Below are 23,390 nucleotides of genomic sequence, written 5' to 3' on the forward strand. Positions count from 1 at the left end.
GCTATAATGTTTCTGTCCCCATATGGGCACGTTCAGAACTACCTTAGGTGTCTCTGCATGACCCTGTATTGCATCATGTAGACATATCCTAGCTGCTTTGTTGCTTTCCTTTTGAAATTATAGCAGCAGCAACAGAACAGGGAGATTACAATTATAGGATTATTTCTTATTAATATTTGCCCCTTTAAGGTTTGGCATCTTAAACAACCATATATGAAAATAGGTTGAAAAGACTGCATGAAAATTCTCCTTTAGGACTCAGCTGACCCAAATACACAGTTCTCTTGCTCTGAATTCCCCTATATGGTGCAGGGAGACAAATTGCTCTGTTTTCTCTCTCTCTTGCCTTTTTTTTTTCCCTTCCATAATGCTGCATTGCAGGACTGAATTTTCTGATTATCATGCAGTATCTTATTTTGATTGTCCTTTCCCCAAATTAAATGATTCTGGTACTTACAGGACAATCAGGAAAGATCTGCCTCCTGCTCCTAGGGGCTAGGTAGTGCCTTTCTGTAATAGGTGAGCTTAAAAGCATACATACAGTCAGAAAAGTGGTTGCATTTCAGGGTGCTGCCAACATGACCGTATCAGACAGTGGCATGACAACATGTGACTAAAAAAAGCCATGACCACAGAAACCCCCACCGTCGATGCAGTGATAGCATGAAAACACAATTTTCACTGGTTTAGCTTGCCTTGTGTAGGGTGAGGGTAATTAGTAAGGCTGTATTCCCAACAGCAGTGCTGTGCTGGTATTGCATAAGTATTTTGACAATGCAGTTGGCACAGCTTTCAAAAAAACCTCCTCGTGCTCCCTATTGTGTATTCTTAGACAATTCTGCATAGCCAAATGACACAAAACAGGGTTTTAACCCTTCTATCATCCTTGCAGAGTAAGCACAGCCATGACAGGCATAATATTTACTTTAGTTCCTGTACCATCAATAAAGCTAATCAACTAACCTTCAGGTGTAGAAGCTTTACCTTTGGGTATCTTTACCAAGTAAGCGAGTTTCTGAAACTAGCAGTTAGAAAATCCTTTTTCTCACTTGCAAGCTTGGACATATTTGATCTACAAGCCATGGAGAGAAAAAACAAACAGGAAAACCTAAAATACCATTGGTTTTTACAGACACGTTTAGAAGCAGAGTCATACTGCAAAACTGGCTCTTCTAGCTCCTCAGGAAACCCGCACAAGCATTGAACAACTGCAAGAACACTCAAGGTCAAAGGTAAGCTCTTTTTGGAGATAAGTTGCCTTCTAGCTGTAGTGCTAAACTCTGCAAAGTAGAGGCTGTATTGCAGATGAGATGACTGGGAGATCCCTAAATCAAATAGCAAGCTCTATGAACAATGTACATAAATAAGAGCTTTATTGAACCCGGTGTCTGAAATTCATACACAACAGGAGAATTTGAATGGGAAAGCTGGTCATTGCTCTGCTTCAATGAATACATCAGCACCAAGCCTACTCTTCTGATTTCAGCAAAGTACACTTATTCTAGCTTTCAAGACCCCAAAGCAACTGAGGGATAGGAAAGCATACAACCCCACTTCAGTATAGAAAAGGAGGAAAAGGCAGCACTGGTTATAGTTTACTTCCACCAAGCTAACTCTTTGCTGGCTCCTTATTGCAAAAGCTTTATCAAAATGCCAGCAGAGCATGAGAACAGTCCTTAACACTGTGGATACTGCCCACATATCCACATGATTCTGGCTGAAACTCCTGAAGTCCCACCTCAGCATGTTTCAGGATCAGTAAAAAGGCAGAATGTATCTGAGAGGTAAGAGCTTTGAGGTCTTCAAAGTGCTGGGTTGATGTCTCACAGCAGTGTAGGGTATCGCTCCTTCTCCAGCTCGAGCTCAGGACTCTACCGAAACAGAAAGTACTGTCCTACAATAACATAAAGTGTGGCTGTAGACAATGGGAAACTCTGCAGGTAAAAAAACCAACCACCTGCTTTTAGCATCTGCCTCGTTTAGTTTTCCTATGAAAAGATATATTGGGCCAGACTGTGAGTTATGCAACCTGCAGTTACTCAGCTGTCAACCGGCTCTGGCTGAAAACATCCACAGCAGAGACTTCCCAAGCTACTTAACACTGTGCAGAAACAGAGCCCTGGGACACAACAGAATGGAAGAAGGGACCGGTTTGAGGTTAGTAAAGGAGTAGGGAAAGCAAAAAACTAAAGAAAATTCACTACAGGTAAATGAAGGGTAATGAAACGTCGGAAAAGGATAGTTTTCCGCAACACTGGGAGTCTTAGCTGAGACAGGACTGCTGCATGAAGCCCAAGAAGGAAGAAAGGCTTCTGGTAGCCCAATTAGTCACTCACAGTATTTTGGACACTGTTGTGACATGAAGAACTAGTTGGAAAATCTGATCTGTTATTTGCACAAAAAAAGAGTAAGGCTAGCAGAAAAGGATGAAACAGTCTGTCAATTACGTATATCATTTGTTCAACTTGTAATGGAAGGAGAATGAAAAGGAAAATAATGGAAATTAGCTGTGGATGTGCTATCAGACTATAAACAGAGCACAGAGTGAGACAGGGAGCAGATTCTTCCTCTTTCTCATGGAGATTTGAATACTGTAACAAAGCCATTTCAACTTGCCTGGCATCCTGCTCTCCAAAATCAAGGCAAAAAGCACCCTGCTTCAAACCTGAAACACGTATGGTCTTTCCACCAGCAGCTCCAACTTTTCTGAAGTAACAAAAGTTTATAATGCTGTAGCCTAGGAGTCCTAACATGCAAACAGAAAACGGGCCCCATTTTCCACTCATGTTAATTCATCATCATAGGGAACAATAAAGAAACGAAATGCAGTGTACTTGCAGATACTTAAGACAAGTTTGATTGCAGGACTGGGGAAATGCAAAAGCATGAGAAGAGACACAGAGCATAAGATTCAGAGGCTAAACTGTTCCAGGAAGAAGAAAGTTTAGCCTTTGTCTATGATTAAGTGGTTGATTCTGCAAAGCTGGGCAAGTATCAAGAACTGGTTAATTGAGGGCAAGAGAGAGTTAGAGCACAAAGTGAAAACAGAGCAGTCAAGGGGAGAAAACCAGCTGCCACAAAGTCTGTTTTCCCTTAGGGTTTCTAGTTATCATTTGAAGATAAATATACTTTTCAACTAACCTATTCTGTGGAGCTAATTCCCTGGAAGTGCTGGGAATCGACCCATACTGTTGCCTAATATATTCAGGAGCTGACGGGTGTGTACCTGTGTAGTGTCCTTTCAGATTTTATACCTAATAAAAAACAAAGTAATGCAGCAGTGACGAAAGCATTGTATGCATATATTTACTCATCCCTCATAGCAGATGGCCAGTAGACATCCCAAAGCAAGTTCTAGACTTTTCAGGATGTGTGTAACAGCAAAGAGGAATTAAAGGCAAGTTTCCTGTACAAAGAGAAGAAAAACTTGACGCCTTAGGTTTTGCAGCTGTGGACAGCTGAAGGACAACAGCCCCTCTGACAAAAGAATGTGATCTTTGCCACCTTCAAAGTTTGCTTTTCACGTGGCAGCCACATGTCCTCCCTTGGAACTAAAGCTACATAGATAGCATCAGGTATAATATGCTGGGTAGGATTTATACTGCAGCGTATTTTGGGAGGCAAAGTACTGTCCATGTTACCTGCATACAGCTTTTTCAAAGGCATAATTTCCAAAGTATACGTACACATTACGCAAACAACTGATTAAAACTTATTCCAGTTCTACTCTGGTTTTCTGATCTATACATTTTTGTGACTGCAGTGCACCAGCAGACCCATAGGGTAAATTCAAGTCTATGGGAAAAGACTAACTTACAGTCCATGCCTTTTGGTGCTTTGGGTGAGACATCAAGATCCCACAGAAACCTCTGTGTTCCTTCTCACATCACTGTGGCATGCACAGAGAGGGAGGTGCCCAGAAGGAAAGAACATTTAGCATAATGACTCAGATGGGTGGTCAGCAGTTTAAACCAGCCACTTGATGTTACTATAATGAGGATTCAGTTTAACAGTTGTTCTGGGTGCACAGAAATCCCCCCCCATCCCCAGAAAATCACTTAAAAATAAAATGAACAAAAATCAAATCATCTGTTTGAGAAGGAGGAGGTTATGGCTTGGAAAATGTACATAATGTGTTGAGCAAAAATGCCCATGGGTGAGTAAAAATTACTTCTCATAGCAAGAGGATCAGGGAGCCTCTGAGTTTTATCTCAGGGATGACACAGTATAAATAAAACTCCAGGGCGAAATTCAGACCTGTAGAAAATAGCTGCAGTTCTGCTGAATCCGACAGGAGTAGAATCCTCTTATGATGACTCTGAGCTTAGGCCAGTATGTTTTATACATATTTTGAGCCACAGAAGTCTTGCTTGAAAATTAATGAAAGTTATTTCCGTGATGGTTAGCAGAATTACATCATATGCCATTCGCCAGGCAACAAATACTTGTTCTATATTGTCTACTAAATCAATTTAAAAATTCCCATCCAGCATCAATACATCCTGATGCATATAGAAGCAACCTTGATCTTTCAACTACGTATCATTAGCTTCCTGAATCTCATAACCAAAACTAATGCATTAAAACATATTCTCAGGAATATGCCTGGCCCACAAAACCCTGAAACACATTCTTAATTTCTAGAGGGTTTAAGCATAGGCTTTAAGCTTAGGATACAACTTCCTCACAAGGGGAAGTGGCGGAGTAGGCGTTAACCTCTTCACCCTGGCAACCAGTGACAGAACTCGAGGGAATGGCAGGAAGATATGCCAGGGTAGGTTTAGGCTGGATATTAGGAAAAGGTTCTTCACCCAGAGAGTGGTGGAGCACTGGAACAGGCTCCCCAGGGAAGCATTCATGGCGCCAAGCCTGACAGCATTCAAGAAGCATTTGGACAATGCCCTCAAACACATGGTGTGAATTCTGGTGTAGTCCTATGCTGGGACAGGAGTTGGACTCAATGATCCTTGTGGGTCCCTTCCAACTCAGGACATTCCATGATTCTATATCTAAACATCTAATATGCATTAAATCTATCAAGATGTAACCTTTTTGCCAGGCCCTGAATTCTTCAATTCTGCTCAGATCTCTCACTTCTCCTGTTACATTGTGTGCTGCGGGTCTAGGTATTCATAGTCTTGATCATAAGAATAATGTTTAAACTGTTGATATACACAGGTTGAAACACTAACTTTAAAAATTCATATCTGTACATGCAAATGAAGGAGCTGATAATTCTGACTAGCTAGTAACATCATTTTCTTTAAATCAGGCTGTGTTAAATTCTGTATTCGGTCTTAACGAAGGTTGCAGAGCTGGTATCAGACCATTAGACATGATGGCAGGATTTGTGGCACCTTATTTCAGGTCAAGAATGCACAGAAAACAGATCCTGGTTTTGTTTAAGTTTCATAAGCTTTTGAAAAAAAAGGTAAATGAACAAGCTCTTAAGACATTTGGGTATTAGTAAACCACAGCTAAAGGCTGAACTGAGGTCTGAGGATACAGAACTGCCAGAGAGGTTATAAGTACAGTAGCTATAAAGAAGGATGGCTGTCAGGTAGTCTGAAGAGAGGTACATAGAGGACTCAAAATCAAAACAGGAGAAGAAAAATATGTTTGCAGTAGTAGCAGACAGTTATAACAATTGGAAGGAAGAAATTAAGGACGACACAAATGGTATTGCTGTTCAAAAGATGTGTAAAAATAAGGGGAGAGAAACGAAGCATCTCTAACTGGATCTGCACCTGGAAAACAAGTGAAAGAGGAATAGAAACTGTAATGAAAGGGACAGCTGGAGAGATGATATCAGAGGATGGAGGTCAAGCCTCTGTGAGAACCAGCAATTTGAGAGATTGAGAAATGAAAGCGTCAGAAATAGCTAAGACCTCTTTAGAAGTGCAGCGAAGGTATGTCAATATGTTCAGTATTTCATCTATTGTCTGCTAGTTGTTCCTCAAACTACAGTTACAGAACTTCATCTATATTTAAAATGTGATTTATATCTAACACTTAAATCACAGAAATTCAGTAATCATGTCCTTTATTCCAGGCCAGTGCATTTATGACCCCACTTCCAGTGTTCCCTCCTACAGATCACTGAGACCTCCTCTCAAGACTCCAGGCAGCTCTAAGAAAGTATTCCTCCTTTGCCTCTAATGTGGTTGCTCTCCTGGTATTCAAACCACGAACGAGATGCGATCATTACCATGAGCTCCTTTAGGCTGCTTAAGCCTCAGAGTCCCCTCAGTAAAGCAGCCTCTGAACCAGAGTCCTAAACCCTCTTTGTGCTACTGCTGTAATGTTTATTTGCACCTGCTGAGACCCCCATTCTTTGTATGCTAGTCTGTGGATTCTCAGCTTTACTCATCAATTTTGTTTCTGCTGCCCCTTTTCATACTAAATTTTCCTGACATGGCTCTTAATTTCACTGACTGGTTGTTCCTACCATAAGGCTGCAGCATTCAATACTGTCTCCACAGTTCTTCGAGGCAATAAGTTTTTCTACCAACTCCTATAGATTTTTTTTTTAATTGTTCTAAGTCTTTATTTGATGACTGACACAAATTTATTCATTACTGAACACAATAGCCATGATAGCGGGCCAGTCTCTCCCCTCATATCTGCACTGGGGTTCAGGTTAGACATTAAAGATGAATTAAATCATTAGGAGTGTAATGTAGCACTGGAACAGGTTGTCCAGAGAGGCTGATGAATCTCAATCCCTTAAGGTTTTCAAAACCAAGCTAGGCAAAGCCATGGCTGACACATGTCAACAGCAGTCCTTATCTGAGTGGGAGGATGGACTACATAAACCCTCAGAGGTCCCTTACAACCCTTATTTCTACGATTCTACACATTTGTCCAATATTTCACTCCTGTACCCTGTAACAATCTGGCTATCTTAGATTTCTTCGTCCTTGATATCTCCTTTCTTCCTCAAGCAGTATGTCATCAGCTCCAGTCTTGACATTTGAAAGTCTAAATGCTGGTTCAATTTGTATTGTGCTGCATCTGCAGCCATACAGATGCAGAGAGACACTGAAGCATTGGTATCTGCCAAAAAATGGGTGACAGGTTGCCAGGTGGCAGGATGGCTCAATAAACTATATGCCCTCTTGGTACACAAGCAGCAAATGGCTGTTAGCCAGCACTAAGCAGATACTATGTCCTCAGTCGCTGGTAATTGGTATCACTCTCTCCTCAACACTAAGTAAACCAGTTCTCAGCAGTGCTTTTACCTAAAAGTGTTCTCACCGCTATAGGCTTTGCTCAGCCATGCAGGAGGGCAAGGGCACCTTATCTCTCAAAAATGAAGACTTTCAGGTTAACAGATCTCTAAGGGTTTTTTTTTTTACTGTTCTAGGCAGCATTTAGATATCTTTCTATCTGCTGCTCGACTTCCATGTGAGTCCCTGTGAAATACATCTTTTTACTCTGCTAGGCTACTGGGCAGGGCCCAGATGCCTCGTCTCTTATATTGGGGATATTCTGGTACTACAGAGCAATAAAATCTACAATTTACACTGCACTGCTGCCCTGAAGGGGCTTGGTACTCTTAGGTATCCCCACAAGAGTACTCCCTAATCCAAATTCCTCTGTGGCTGCTAAACTCACAGCTTACACCCCTATATGAAAAAGAAGTGAAAACACAACCCCAGATGACTGTGAGAACAGCTGTGCGCCACTCTGTTCTGTGTCCAATGATCTTACCCATTTGTTCTTAAGTAAATGTTATTATTTTCTGGATTTGATAAATCAGGGATTGATTTAAGAGGTGGAAACGAGGATAAAACGAATCCATAATGCCTAGAGGATAATATGCACTCTCTTAGTGTGTGCGTCTTTCCTTTCTGCTTTGAAAGTGCTTCAATGGACGGTGAGGGACAACAGGAGGTTCTCAAAGGACAGAAGGGATTTATGAAGGAAATTCAGGGACAGCTGAGGGAGCAGGAGTGAAGAGAGGAAATTCATCAAAGAAAAGCAATAAGAACATTAGACTGAGAGGATTTATTTCAGGGTATTAGGATGGAAATATAAGAAGAAAAATCTCTAAAAAATAACTTTATGCTAAAGTATTTCACAGCTGGGGGAAATTATTCTGCCTCTTTTGACAGTACGTTCTTTCTGCTGGACCATCTCCACACACATGAAATCTAGACATGCACACCAGATTTTTGCTCATGGAGCAATAGTAAATTCCAGTAGATTCCAAGGATCCACAGTGACAGATTTCTGACAGACAGTGTGACCGGATTTCCAGAACACCGTAAAATGTAATCTATTAGCAATTCTTATAGGACAACTATATGTGTATATCATGACTCTTGAGCATCTGCTTCAGGTACAATGGAGAAAACTAGTAACATAATCCCCAACTCCTGGTGTATTTGTTATGACAGTTTTTGCATATTCTGGTGACTCTTCATTTTAGATCTTCTAGTCTTGGTTACTTAGCTCTATAGAGCTGTACAGAAGGGTACAACAAACTATTAGGAACTGGAGGAATAAGCTAAGATATATACCCCATTAAAAGACAGAAGCATTCCTTATGAACAGACTTGAGATCAAACTAGGTGTTGCTGTCTTGTTTATGCATGTTGCTATTATTTATTTTCTGTAGTTAGGCCTGCATCTGAGAGACACAGATAATAAAGAATGTTTCTGTCTCCTGGAGCAACAGGAAACCTAAAAGTAGAAAAAACTACAGAGCTGCACTCTGTTGTGTTACATCTCGCACCAGTGACATTTCCTCACCACTTTCCTATTGAAAGTACAGAAGAGGAGGTGCTTGTTCTGAGAGCTGCAAGCGATATAAGAATGTTTCTGCCTGTGGTATATGCCAGGAACAGGTGATCATGTTTCTTAGGCCAGATCCTTCTTCTTGAGTGTTGACAGCTGTTCGCCCCCACCTTACCAAATGTTCTAAAACAAGAATTTGAATATGTTAATTTTAGCATAATTTTGAGCTAACAGTCCCAAACTTCCAGAAAGGACAATGATTTTGGTTGCCTGACTGAGTTTTCACCAAGCATTCTTGAAAAAGCCCGCCTGCACCCCAGAATTTCTTGCCAGTTTCAAAAGTCCCTATTTCTACCAGGGGCAATGTGTGATAACATAACAGAGATGTTACTGAGCAATCGTTACATGCTGAGAGACTGCAACTGATGCAGAAGTTCAAGATTAAACTCAGTCTCTCCTTCCCTATGGTTTGTAGAGAATTAAGGTAACATCTCCATTATCCCTCACAGCACAAAGCCATTGCTTCTGCCTCCCCATGCAGCTGCAGAGCATACCATATTATATTACACTGCAAGGTTCAAGAATACCAAGTGTTCTGACAAAGCAGCAATTGCTTCTCCCACATCGAAGCAAAATCAACCATGCCATGACCGCAATTTTGTCACTGTGTGGTAGCTGGACCACTAGAGCATGGGCTTGAGCTTGCTTAGTATTAGCGCACCTGGAAGATTCTCTTGGAGTTGGAGAAGAAACACCATTTTGAACTAAAACTCTGGAGTCTCCTCTGTGTGCGATGTGTGCACCCACAGGACGACAGCAGGGGAGTGCAAACAATGCTTTATTTCTATGGTACTGCTCTTCATGAACAGATGAGCATATTAAATACATGCTAACCATGGATTCGGCATCACAGGATGCCAGAGGGCAAGGCAGCGAGTTCAAAGATAGCACCTGGTAAAAGAGGAAATGTCCAAATACCTAAAAACTTTCCGCTAGAGAGATCAACATGCTCTAACAGCAGCACAGCAAACCCATGGCATATTGTATCCCGCTCCATCTGACAGCTCTGGAACTAACAGTTAATCGCACTGTGATTGAGGCTTCCCAAATTTTTCCTAAATTTGTGCCAACTACTTAATAGCACGAACTGCAGGAATAGACCGAGTGAGGTCTGGTTTACACTTAACAAATGATCAGCAAAACGTTCATGTTGGATAGAAGAATGCAAAACAAACAAAAAGAGCCTGCATTGCCTAACTGACAGTGCGATGCCAGCCCTTGGCTCTCAGTTGTACTAGTTAAATATCCATTAGGTGACACATTTTGTCTGAGCTGGGAAACTCATAAGCTATACAGGGCTAAGAAATGCTTCTTAACAGAGAGGTACTGCTGGTGTATAATGCACCACCTAGTTGTTTCAGCAAAAATTTAAGATAATCTTTGAACAAACTCTTTGCTCAAATGGCTTGCCTGCTATATACAGGGATGGACTACATCCCTCAATTGGGATGGATCAGTATATTGATGTTTGTGGTGCTTATTGTACATGATACATGCAAAGTCAAATACCTGAGCCAGTTCTGGTCTCAGTCAATCTGCTTAGGGATTGATGTCCCATTACTGCTAGAGCTCTTTTGATATAATGCTGGTTCTCTTTCCAGGAGCAAAGAAAAAAGAATTAAAATGTTTTCAGACAAGATTCTGGAATAAGAAATACAAACTGATGTAAAATGGAGTCAGAAGGCTTTTCATCTGCAACCCAAAAAAAAGAGTTTAAGACAGAAAAGAAAATATACAAGAACCTAAACCACGCTTGCCAAGTTATCCTTGGTCCTTAATGAAATCACCCTGCAAAGCACATGCTGTGTCGCAGTGCTGAGATCCCAGCATCTTCCTCCTCCAAAACTGTTTACAAGCTTTTGCAATGACGTTGAGTAAACACTGGCATGGCAGAATCATGAAAACAGGATATAATAGTCTCTAAAAAAAACCAGAATACATCCTGGTACAACACACACATTCAATTCCAGCATGGGCAGTGGGTGAGGAATGACTGACAAAACCCTATACTGTTGCTCTGGTGCTTATAGATATGGGTTTCAAAAGGTTTGGTCAATATTGCATTCACGTTGCTGACTGCATCTGAGTTTCACTCTGAGTTTTCCTCTCAGTTCAGGAAGATATTGTGTGAGCAAAAATAATTGTTTTTTATAAGGAGCTGTATAACTTAAAAATCTCTCTGTAGTTCAGGTCAGAAAACATGCCCCTCTAACTCCTTTTTTTGCTTAGAAGATTTGGGAAGTGATTTTATCCATAATCTAAAATGCATTTCCTATCTGTGAAATGTGGTCAGTTCTACCTATGGCTCAACCAGAACCCACTCTCCTCCGACATCCTCTACTCTCTGCAGACTGGGATAGGTTTCATCCTCCACCTCTTCAAACTGATTAATTAACTGCAGAACAGAGTTGGTTGAAGTGCTGGTAGAAAAAGTCAATTAAAAGAGGTTTTAGCGTAAGATCAAAATCCAATGCTTTTTAACATTTTTCATCAACCTTCAGTGAGTGAGCAAAAAAAAAGAAGTAAAGTTTTGAATGTACCAGAGCCTGCAGTTCCAGATTGAAAAGAACAGTCTCGCCAGACCCATGGTTCTCATCTGGAGTTAACAGAGACTACGGCTCTAGGTGGCTCTGCTACAGAGACCACCCAGGGTGGGGGAGTCCGAAGCTTCAGGTTCCCAGACCAAGTGAGTGTCCAGCCAGCCAGAAATCCTGGAAATACTATGGGATCTGACCAGGGGTTACAAGCTCTGGATGCCAGTCTCAAGATTTTCACACTCCACACCCCAACTCTACAAGACTGAGCCTGGAAGCTAACCTTCACCTGGGGTTCCCCTTAGCTTTCTGGGTAACTCCTACTAGTTGTCCTTCCCAGGAAACTGAGCATCAAGCCTGACAACAGCTGAGGATCCCGGTGCTTTCTGCCATTCCACCATGTAGCAATGCTTTGTAGGGTTGCATCTCTCTAGCTGGGAATGCTGGGTCTGCCCCACAGCTGTGGACTCTTGGAGCCTGTCTCAAGGCTTCCTACATCTTGGCTTGATAACCTATGGTTCAGAGGTGATAGAAGTCCCCGCAGAGGCAGGGCTTTCAAGGTCTCTGCTTTGGAGATGGCAAGCAGGACTCCCTAACAGTCTGCTATGAATCCAGAGGGAGTTCAAAAGAAACCTGGTCTTTGGTATATTGGGAGTTCACTGAGCCAAAGTTATTTCAGAGAAAACATTTTAGTGAATCAGTATCTTTTGATAAAACTAAGCTTTGGCAAAGGAAGAGGAGAAATCCCAGAAGTTTCAGTAGAGAAAGCAACATGAAGTCAAACTACGGTCTGTCTCACTCCGAATGTAAGCATGGTGCAATTACAGTGGAAACAGTTAGAGAAAGATGAACAGAAAGGGTTTTTACAGGCTAATTATTGACAGCAGCTTCACAGGTGGATGAGGACTGGATGGCAGAGCACATTTAGACATCTCATCTCTGGGAGCAATTACTTCCCTATCCAGGTATTACAGTTATGACCAAGTGAAATGAATGGAAAAAGCATTCCTTGACTTCAACTAGCTCTAGCCAGGGCTCATGAGAGACATTTATTGCTGTATAACCAAGGCAGTGCACGAGGATGGTAGACTGTCTGCGTCTATGTGTTTGCACATACAGGGCTGTGGGTAGAATGTGTTTGGTACAAGAGAGGTTTGAGCCAGACTTCTGTAATACAAGTCTGTGGAATTGAAAGTAGGGTGGAAAAAATAGGGCCAATTATTTTTATAGCTTGCCCAAATGCCTCAATTGATCATACTAACTTTAGAAAGCAAAAGGCACTGTGCACACGTGACAGGTTTGTTGCTCTGACAGGTACACCATGTGCTTGTGATTCCTGTTTAATTTCCTTCTTTAAGAATACCTTGAACTGTGTTCCTTGTGGGTGTGGTGGAAAGTGGAGGCGGAGAGTGATTCTTCTCTGAAGGAAAATACAATTACCTAACTTCTTTAACTGCTCAAACAGATGACAAGTGAACAGGCTTTCAATGCTCACCACCAGCTCCAGTTTAAAACAAAACACTGCATTATACATTCAGTAACAGATCCCTACTCCCAAACTCCCTATAGCAGAAGGGAGCCACAGAAAAAAAAAGCCCCTTTTATTTTCCCTGTGTTTTTCATATTGCAAGGTGCTTTTTTATCTCTTTTAACTCAGAAGAGACACTCGCACACATGAAGCTGTGTTGTGCTAACTGGGTTGGCTACTGGAATACAAATTAGGGTCACAGAGGCAGGGGACGAGTGTGTGTTTGTGCACTCACGTTCTTTGATGAGTGCCAATCATTCCTGCAGTTTGTTCACCACCCACCCGCTGTCAAACACACATACAGACACATGCACACTTCTAATCTGGTCTCTTCCAGTGCTAAAAGCAGACAAGCGTGGGGTAATTCTCCAAGTTAAAGATAAACCACAATGAGGGTGAGAGTGTGTGTTTTTAACAAGTATATGCAGCAAACGTGCAAGGGACAATCCATGTAAGTGTGAACTTACTCATTTGTACATTGTAACCTGCATGTTCAACAGCAAGTAAACATATGACTATCAGAGAATATGTACATGTTCTGGGGAGATTTAATTTCCTTTATCCTGGTGTTGATGAGTTTGGCTTCGCTAATGCCAGGGAAACTGCCCTTGTTATGATCAAAGCTGAATTTGAACCAAGTTACACTATTCAGTCTGTATCTGTCTCTGTCTCAGATTTAGATTCTCCCTGACACTGTTCTGATATTCTAGTAACGATTTCTGTAGACCAGCTCTCCAGTCAGCAGCTAAGGACAGCTACAGTCAGTATCACAGTCTTTCATTTGAAAAGTCTGAAAATGAGGTATTCCAAAACAAAGATGCTGCTCTCAAGTACTCCCCTCTTTAACTTCACTTGGGGGAGCCTCAATTTCTGCTTCTGCAGATACCTTGCACAAGCGCCTCTCTTTATGCTCCAGACAGAGATAAGTGACTTTTTACAGATTTCAAGTGTGTGATTAGAAATTCACAGTTCCATGGATTTTAAGGCCAGGAAGGCTGTTGCATTAATCTAGTCAGAACTAATGCATAGCACAGATGAGGAAACCATCTTCAACTACTTCCTGCTGAAAGTCCAGCAGCTGAAGCTGAACTAGGATCTAGGTTTTAGAAAAACACACATCAGTTTAAAATGACATTTGATAGTCTTTCAGGGGAAAAACTCACCAGAGCTTCGGTTGGCTTGTTCCAATTAGTAACTTCACCCAGTGGTCAAATAGGCCTAGTATTTCTACATTTAACCTGTGTACATACAGCTTACAACTATCAGTTTCCAATAAGCTTTTTGCCCCCAAGACTGTAATATCCTCTATTATCAAATGCCTATCCTCCTTATCAGTATTTACAGACCATGATTAAGTTATGTCTTAACCTTCTCTTTAATAAACTAGGTAGATTGACTCCCTTGAGTCTCTCATAAAACATGAGTCTGATTGTTTACTTACTCTCTCAGATACTTTCTGAATTGTGCCCAATTTCTAAACTTTATCCTTGAAGAATGGGCACCTCAACCAGACATGCTACATTTCAGCAGTTTTTGCCACAAAACAATGACAGTTATCACATGACTTTCTGTAGCAAAAGTTGAAAAGACAGAGAAAAAAGGAAGAAATCACAGAATGGGGGAGAAAAGAAGAATGAAAGGGGTTAAAAAGAGGCAAAATAACAACTGAAAGACAATGGAGAAAGAAGGAAAGACTCAAAGTAGGACAAGGTAGTAAAGAAGTAAGTAGCTACTGAAATAGAAGCTCAGGAAGAAGCAAGAGATGACGAAAGGACCATGCAAAGCAGTGCCTATTTACAAGTATGCTTTCATGAGTTACCTTGGCAGTTCCAAGAGGCTGACAATCGATCCTGCTACCTTTCCCTCCACTCAATTATTTCAGGCAATCAGTGATCTCTGACAGTAATCGTTGCATGATCCTCCCTGCTTAAGAACATACGCTACACCTTTGCAGAGTTTTTCGGAAGCAGAGCTCATTAGAACAATAAGGCACTAAAACAACCAACCAACCTGCTCCAGATCCACCACCCGTGTTTCAATCGAGCTCCACAAGAGAAATGTGGAAGGGATGGTGGCTCTTGCCATCTTCCACCCTGGAAATACCTGCCTCGCTTCAAGGCCAGCACTGAAGGACTCAGAACAAACTAAAGGCACATATGCACAAAGCACATATATGGAGCTCTGGGCTCCAGTCATCAAGCCTAGGACATCTGTGACTTTCTCAGGATGCCTGCGTGTTCAAGTAATTAGTCCAAGGCCAGCTGTACACTTCTCAGTCTTCACCCTTTATGCTCCCATTGCTTCTACTACCACTGTCTGTCCAAAGAGTATTTCATCTGATGGATCACCAAAAGAGTAGCTTTTTTGTTGTTGTTTATTCTTTGAAGGAGGGAGTGGAAGAGAACTGGTGAGGTGCTAAAGAGGAAAGGACTCTTCTGAGTTATGTCTCACGAGACGCCTCAACATTTCCAAACAAGCTTTTGACACATCAGAGGAAAGATTTGCTTTAACCTTTATATTCTGAAGTTAGAAACTCAGAATGCTTTTGCTGGTACTGAAAATGCAACCACCAATAGCGAATCTGAGTGTTCAGGAAAGCTTACTGCTTTATGGACACATTCAGCTCTTGTATTCTGGGCCTAATTTACCCTCAGCGATCCAGAAGTAATTCAGGGAGATTAATGAACCCTATTTCAATCTCAAGACACTCCCTGTAATGTAGTCCTTTCTGAAACCTTTCTGCTGATTTGTGCTAGAGCAAGCTAGAGGTACTGTGGCAGGCAGGTCTCCACATCAGTGGGAGTTACCACAGTGCGGTTGAAGAAACCCAGCTGAAGAATTTACCAGTTGTGTGAAAGCAGGAGCAAGAACAGAACCAGCCCTTCTGTTCTCATCTGGGAAATTACATTTGTAGCTTTGCCCCAAAACCAGGCTCCCAAACAGTCCCAGGCTGGAGCCGGAAAGGAACACTGCTCCCCAGCCTGTGTTTAGCAAGTAAGGGCATGACAAAGCAAAAGGCTCACATGTGCATTGAGCAGCCCTGTCCTTTGTCAGGGCAGCAAGCGCTTGGATATATGTGCTGCAGCTCGCGCTGAATCGTGCCTGCCCGTGTATCATCTCCATAGCAGCAGTACTGCTAATTGAGACCAGCTGCTTCAATTCCAAATTCTTCTCTCCAGAAATATCGATACTACGACGTTATGATTAGAAAGCACTTTACCAAATGCCTCTCAATTCTGCACAGCTCAGATGAAGAGCAGCTGCAGAAAGAAGGGACAGGTCCCTGAAAGTACAGAATAAACCACTGCAAAAACACCAGAGAAATGAAGGCTCTAAGCAGCAAGTCAAAATAGAATAATGATGGCAGAGAAAGCAGCCTGTTGTATTCGCTTGTGCCTGTCATTTTAGATGTTGAAAGGATTGCGAGCAGACTTCTTCCTTATGCTCTAGGATAAATGGCCACAGCACTGCAGTGTTACAACTTCATGCAGCAGGTGTGCGCATTTGTCAGGTCCAGTTTTTCTGTCCAAGGATGGATTAATGCAAAATCCATCAGTCTGGGCCTGGCTTGGGTGAGTAGCTGTGGTCTTGAATCGTTTGGCTTCAGGGACTGTTCTGCATAGCCCTCTGGCAAAGAGAGTCACTGGAACTGAAAAGCTAGTGGGAAGATTTGCAAAGTAGGAATACCACCACACCACCATGACTTGGCTTCAATGTTGGCTGTTTCCCTACGGCTGCTGACTCCATGCAGCAAGCTGTCAGCTGGATGCTTGGCAATGGTCACACTGGGATTGCCGAAAGCTGCAAGCATTTTTCCCCTTTGGCCAGGCTGGATTAAGCTGGCTAACAGTACAGTCAATTCCAAATTCACTCAGAAGTCTCAGGCGCTGTCTGTGACCATCAGACACAGGGCATTCCCGAAAAGACATCTGGTTACTGAGTTTATGCAAGAACCGGGCAAACCATTTCAATCCCATCTGTTGTTCCAACCTCCTGAGCACAGAGAACAGAATCCTTGAAAGAGAAAATCCCATCAAGAATGGTCTGAAAATGAGAATCATGATACAACACGTGGTTTCCTCCTAAGAAGGATGCTGTACAATCTTACAGAAAACATGGCATGCTTCAGCATGCAGCTGTGTAAACAAGGGCCTAACACATCATTTCATACTACAAGCCAGGTAACGCAACACAAATAAGGCAGAGAGATAACTTTGCTATGCTAAGTGATTTGCCTCCTACTCTGAAAATCAATGAGGTAAATAAAATGTTTTATACAGATACCAGACAGTGTCTCTCAGCAAACAAAATGCTCATGTTTTTTAAAAATATTCCTACTACATTACTCTGGAAAATATTCAAAGTGTTCAGAGTTTCATTCAGATTTTACCATTTACACACTCTGTTTGCTTTCGTTGTGTTCCATTCATCCATTCAATCTCCCTTTAAAATCACAGTTTTCGTACCTATTTCACTTTCCAACTTTTAGTCTGTATTAGAAGACTGTTTGAATCCACCTTACTGGGAATACTTCAATGAAATTCCAGAAAGGTAAGTCTGAACACATGGCAATTGAATATAAACTTTAAGAATCCTTCTCTGAAAAAAATAAACTTACTTTGTATGTGTAACATTCACTGACTGCATATGCCTTTAATCTTTATTTTCTTTCTGCTCCTAGTAAGGTTGCTATACTTACTTGTGCTGGAAAACAGCTGATACAGAAGTACATATAAGAAACAGCAGTGTAAAGATATATGTTCCATGTGCTTATAGAGAAGTTACCTCAGTAAAGTGCTCTATGCTGCATGCAGACCTGTTTGTTAGCCTCATTTGCAGGTGATAGCTTGATGGAATTGTTGACTGCAGCACAGTTGTGTTCCCTCCCATCAAGCTGAATTTAGCCTTTCTAGTCACCAAATCACATGAATAAACTTTTATGCATATATTTATTTTATTTTTAGGTTTCCAGGATCAATGACACTCATGTAAGGAGATGGATATCATAAGCCCGGGTAAAAAACAAATTAAGCTCTTCGGAACACTACAGTCATTGGGACCATTGGGACATACGCTTTGATGGTTTCCAATGGCACAGCTCTGTGGACTGTTAACAGAATTGCAACCGTGTTAAACAGTCACGGACCTTGGGCATCAGATCATAATGAACCCATGCAGCAGCGCTAGCAGTAGAAGTATTCAAACAACAGATTCACCACCCTCTCTTAAATCTCTTCCTACTGACATTTGTACATCTCTGTCCGCAGTGTACCGCAACTCTTACGCACTGCTGCAGTGGTGGAAGTCAGATGCCCAACACACATTTGCCCCAGCAGAAAAGCAACAACTCTGCAGCTGACCGTTTATTTTGTTCACAAAGCACAGGCATACTCCCATTTAATTTCAGCTGCCCTAGCCTCCCCCATAACTAAATTATTGTTATTATGCTCCGCATAATCCTAGTACTGACAGGGATGTTTGTTATACGTAATTAAAGATATTAATTTTGCATGGAACAGAAGACAGAGCCAAGAACTTAATTTTTAAAAAAATCTTCCATTAGAAAATTACCTTCATTAGCACCGACTCGCTGAGCTTCTCTCTGTTGACAATCTTTATCGCGACCTTCTGACATGTGACACAGTGAACCCCCAACTTCACAAGCCCTGCAGGAGAAACAGAGCAAAATAGAAAGAAATAATTGGTTAGAGATAGCCGCTGTTGAGATTTTTGCAATTAGTACGCCACCCAGCAGTTGGCAACTTATATGCAAACAAATTTCCACTAGTCCCTCCTCCAACCAGATAAGGTCTTGTGAATGATGAAGACCCTGCAGCCAACATTGAGATCATTTAGCAGTGAAGCCACCAGCACCCTTAATGCTGCTGCAGTTTCTGCCATTAAAGCTGTATTTTTCTTGAAGCACTGTATTCCAGCTCTCACCAGTCAGTGCGTTCTACCAGTAAGAAGTAAACTTCTGCCAATTTAACTGCACTAGGGTAAGGGCTTTTGCAAACACCTGACATCAATAAAAGCTCAGAAATCAACAAAACTAGATGGTCAAATGTCCTAAGTGCAAACATGGTATCACGTTTTTCTAGCTCCTTCCAAAGCTTTCATGATCATAATAAAAACGCACTTAATTATGCTTTCCCTTACTGATTTAATTTACCATGCTGTATAAAGTTAACACTGTGATGAATGCCATTCTGGCATAAAGGAACATCAACACATGCTGATACAATTCTAAGTTCTTTTTATTTGTTATTATTTACTATATCCTTGTCCTCAAATAACTTAGAGTGCTCTTAAATTATTATATTGGCAAAAGGACATGGATACCCCTGACAGGATCAGGGTGTCTGAGCTATCACCAAAATATGGAACAAAACTCCAAGAATTAAAAGAAGAGGTAAGTAACATACATGAAGCATTATCTTCTGCAAAATTTTGACCTAAATCTGCTGACTTGCATGAAAGTACATTGAGATATCACCGCCAAGTGAGTTTAAGATAGTCCTGTAAGCTCTCAACTCTATCACACTGAGAAAATTTGTACCTGGAAAAACTGTACTTTGTAGGTCTATTCAAGTGAGATCTTGTTTGTTTCAGCTTGTACTCGTCACACGTGCACACGCAGCACAACACCTGACAGGCTGGATCCCATCCCACTCCACACACAATATGCCAAATTGTCATTTAGTTTAGTTCAGCTATAACAAGTAAGAAGAAATGGCACCTCCCCAGGGTCACTGAGACCTGCTGGGCTTTGCAGAGTATGTATGATCAAAGACATCACACAGTAAAAAAAAGTCTAGCTCAGCTCGCAGCTCCTAGGCTGGGTTGCAGGTAAAATCCCGACCCCATGACGCAAACCACAAAGCCAAAGACGTTGCTTTATCTAGAAATTGAACACAACAGATCTGCAGTCCAATGAAACAATGAACAGAGGACTTCACACTTCTTACTGAGGGATGAACAGATAACAGACAATTGCCTTACTACAAACTGTCCCCAGTGAAGTGGAGTTTCATCAGGGACTTCAGCAACCTCCTGCAGATATTTGTCCACCTTTTTGCTACACAGTTAATCATAAATTTGGAACCTTAATCACTGGTTATTATGCTGAGAAATAAACTCCCGACTCACTTCCAGTCACGTCTCTTTTATGGCATGCTCAAGTGTTCTGGATATTTCTAGTCACATAATTTCTCAGTCTCATCTGGTTAAATGCTGACATCCTCACTTTCAGCCATGACATATACAAGCCACAAAAATTAAAAATGCTGTGCACTGACAAATCCATTTGAAACTGTGTATAGCCTGTTCTCTGCCTGAAGTGGCCGAGAAGCACAGCTGGGGGAAGATGCTGTGATGTCTGGCCAATCCTCACTCTTATGCCCGACTTTTGTCTATTCAATAAATTTATAATACTACCCATAGCACTACTGGCTCTATGTTCACCATCCATAGCAGCTGCAGCCTTACTTCTCTTTGGCTTTGTTCTGTGTTTGGATAGTGGCTACTTGGCACCACTTTGTTGAAAGTATGCACAGTTTCAATCTGTGCCGATTGCTTTCTTCCTGCTTCCAGCACAAATCACAGCTCTGCATCACTCTTAGAGCACAATCACATAAGCCTTTACATCATTCCTCAAGCATGATCACATCACTCTTTACATCGCTCTTAGTTACACTTTCAAATCTTGGCAGAACTTCTAGCTCAGTCCTTTATATCTAGACTCCCAGGATCTGTGGCACAGTGCTGTACTGTAACGTGCTGCAGGCCAGTCATTTTAAGAGGTCAGTAAAGGTGACAAACAACTGCTCTCTGTAACTGGTCCTTCACCCCAAAGAAAATATAAAGGCTTCTGGTATCTCACACTTCAGGGTTTGATTTCAAATATTGTTGCTCCCAAATCAAGACATCTGTCCCAATGAACTTGACTGATCTGTAAACCATTTTTCCTTTGCCCTCCCTGAAGCACCCTGTCATTGATTCATAGAAGGGTTTTAACCATGAACTCCTGGGGCACCACCATGCTGTACAGGCAATCTTCACAGCGTCCTCTGTCCTTCTGGCTACTAACCTACCACAGAAACTGAAAAATTAAGATTAAACCACTCTGTTTACTCTGATAAAAAAGTTAATCCACTGTTAGAAGACATTGAACACCTTGCAAAAATCACACTGATACTGAATCACACTGATTTTATATTGAATTAATTTCATCGGTCTCGAGAAGTTGTTCTTGATTTACACCATGGTACCAGAGAACAGAATGAGAAAACATATGTGAGATTCAAAGCATTTTTCCTCTTCTCCTGATTCGCATTTTAAAAATCAAGAAAAAAAATGCACTGTCACCGCTGCCTGTTTTGTGGAGACAGAAATTTAAGACAACCCTCTGAACAGCCCAAGACAGCACTTTTCACTGTACTAAATTCACTGAATGTAATTTTAGGATAAAAATAAAACATGTCGCTCTGCCTTGCCTCCTTCCCTCTCCCTTAGCCACTTCCTTTTGACATTTGCATGCCAGCCTAACAAAAAAAAAATGCTTTTAGTAAGTCCATCTATAGGATAAGGCCCTCCTGCTACTACGAGGAAATCCTAACTGAGCTTGGGCAGGAAGGGACTTACTCTGGACTTCTGTTTCTGTCCTGTAATTCCAGTCTAGTGTGCAAGTACTCAGAGATGACTTACATGGGGATTTGAACTCCTGTGGCTTTCTGATGCTTAGAAAGCCCTTTCACTGACACAGAGAACATAAACCATTCAAGATGTATTATATATCTGTGTAATGATGTATCTTTAGAGAGAATAAGAAGCAACTATGCGAGTACTCTACTGAGCTATTACTGAAATGGAAGCGGCAGAAATGCCCACTTAGAAACAAGTGTCCAAGGTAAGTTTACAGGGTTGTGGAAGAGGCTGTGGATCTTCCAGTTTTTCCTCTCCTGTATACGCAGCTGTTAATGAGCACCTTGAACCTATAGCAAACCTCCAATACAAACGTGTCAATAAGTTAGGTACTTACTTGTAAAGCTTATCTATACTTTCAGGCCTGCACAGGTACCTGTGTGGTCCCCAAAGGAAAACAAACAAGGCTGCCATTAAGAGGATATTTTGCACTGGCTTGGCTTCAAGCAAGTCTGCCAGGCAACAAATAGAGTTTGAACTTGTCAGCTTCATGAGTAATTAACCCCTCAAATGCAGGCAAGTAATCTTCATGATTGTTAAAGTTAACTCTGTTCTGTCCTGGCAGAAAATCTAAGATGCTGTGGGAATCAAGCACGTGAAGTTTCCCCCAGCCACCCACATAGCTGTCACACACACTCACTCCTCCAGGCGCACTTCAGATTTCCACCCATAGGTGGTTCCTGGGGGCCCTTGGGCACTGACACGCTGGGGCTTTCAAACAGGCTGTTACATCCTATGAGCTGCAAACATTGGGCTGCTTTTGATCTTAGCCACTGAACTGCACCAGAACCATCCCTTTCATTTCACTTGGGGAGTAAAGAAGAAAACATGAACAGGCTGAAAAGCAAGGGGATGTATAAGCTAACATTGTCTTTTCATTGCCATCCAAAGGGACCTTGACAGGCTTGAGAGCTGGGCCTGTGCAAACCGCATGAAGTTCAACAAGGCCAAGTGCAAGGTCCTGCACGTGGATCAGGGCAATCCCAAGCACAAATACAGTCTGGGCAGAGAATGGATTGAGAGCAGCCCTGAGGAGAAGGACTTGGGGGTGATGGTTGAGGAGAAGTTCAACATGAGCCAGCAATGTATGCTTGCAGCCCAGAAAGCCAACTCTATCCTGGGCTGCATCAAAAGAAGCGTGGCCAGCAGGTCGAGCGAGGTGATTCTGCCCCTCTGCTCTGCTCTTGTGAGACCCCACCTGGAGTACTGTGTCCAGCTCTGAGGTCCCCAACATAAGAAGGACATGGAGATGTTGGAGCGACTCCAGAGGAGGGCCACGAAGATGATCAGAGGGCTGAAACACCTCTCCTATGAAGACAGGCTGAGACAGTTGGGGTTGTTCAGCCTGGAGAAGAGAAGGTTCTCAGGAGACCTTCTGGCAGCCTTCCAGTACCTGAAGGGGCCTACAAGAAAGCTGGGAGGACTTTTTACAAGGACATATAGTGATAAGACAAGGGGTAATGGTTTTAAACTGAAAGAAGGTAGATGTATATTAGATATTAGGAAGAAATTCCTCACCACTGTGAGGGTGGTGAGACACTGGAAGAGGTTGCCCAGAGAAGTTGTGGGTGCCCCCTCCCTGGCAGTGTTTAAGGCCAGGCTGGATGGGGCTTTGAGCAACCTGGTCTAGTGGAAAGGTGTCCCTGCCCATGGCAAGGGGGTTGGAACTAGATGACCTTTAAGGTCCCTTCCAACCCAAACCATTCTATGATTCTATGATTTATAAATACAAGCCATGAGTTGAAAACCAATGAGCATGAGGAACCCCAGATGACACAAGGGAAAGATGACACTCAAGGAAGAAGAGCAAAGGGAAGTGTACA

At 42.0% G+C, this 23,390-nt stretch overlaps 1 protein-coding gene across 1 annotated transcript in view; it reads right to left on the reverse strand.

Annotated features, from left to right (window-relative positions):
• BRSK2 (BR serine/threonine kinase 2) overlaps positions 1 to 23,390 on the reverse strand; it is a 324,717-nt gene that overhangs the window by 142,542 nt on the left and 158,785 nt on the right. The window contains exon 2 of the mRNA XM_068398802.1: positions 18,436 to 18,530. Coding sequence (XP_068254903.1) covers positions 18,436 to 18,530 — 95 coding nt within the window. The remainder of the gene's footprint in view (positions 1 to 18,435; positions 18,531 to 23,390) is intronic.

The sequence above is a fragment of the Nyctibius grandis genome, chromosome 4, assembly GCF_013368605.1.
Source record: "Nyctibius grandis isolate bNycGra1 chromosome 4, bNycGra1.pri, whole genome shotgun sequence".
In the NCBI taxonomy this organism is placed as follows: Eukaryota; Metazoa; Chordata; class Aves; order Nyctibiiformes; family Nyctibiidae; genus Nyctibius; species Nyctibius grandis.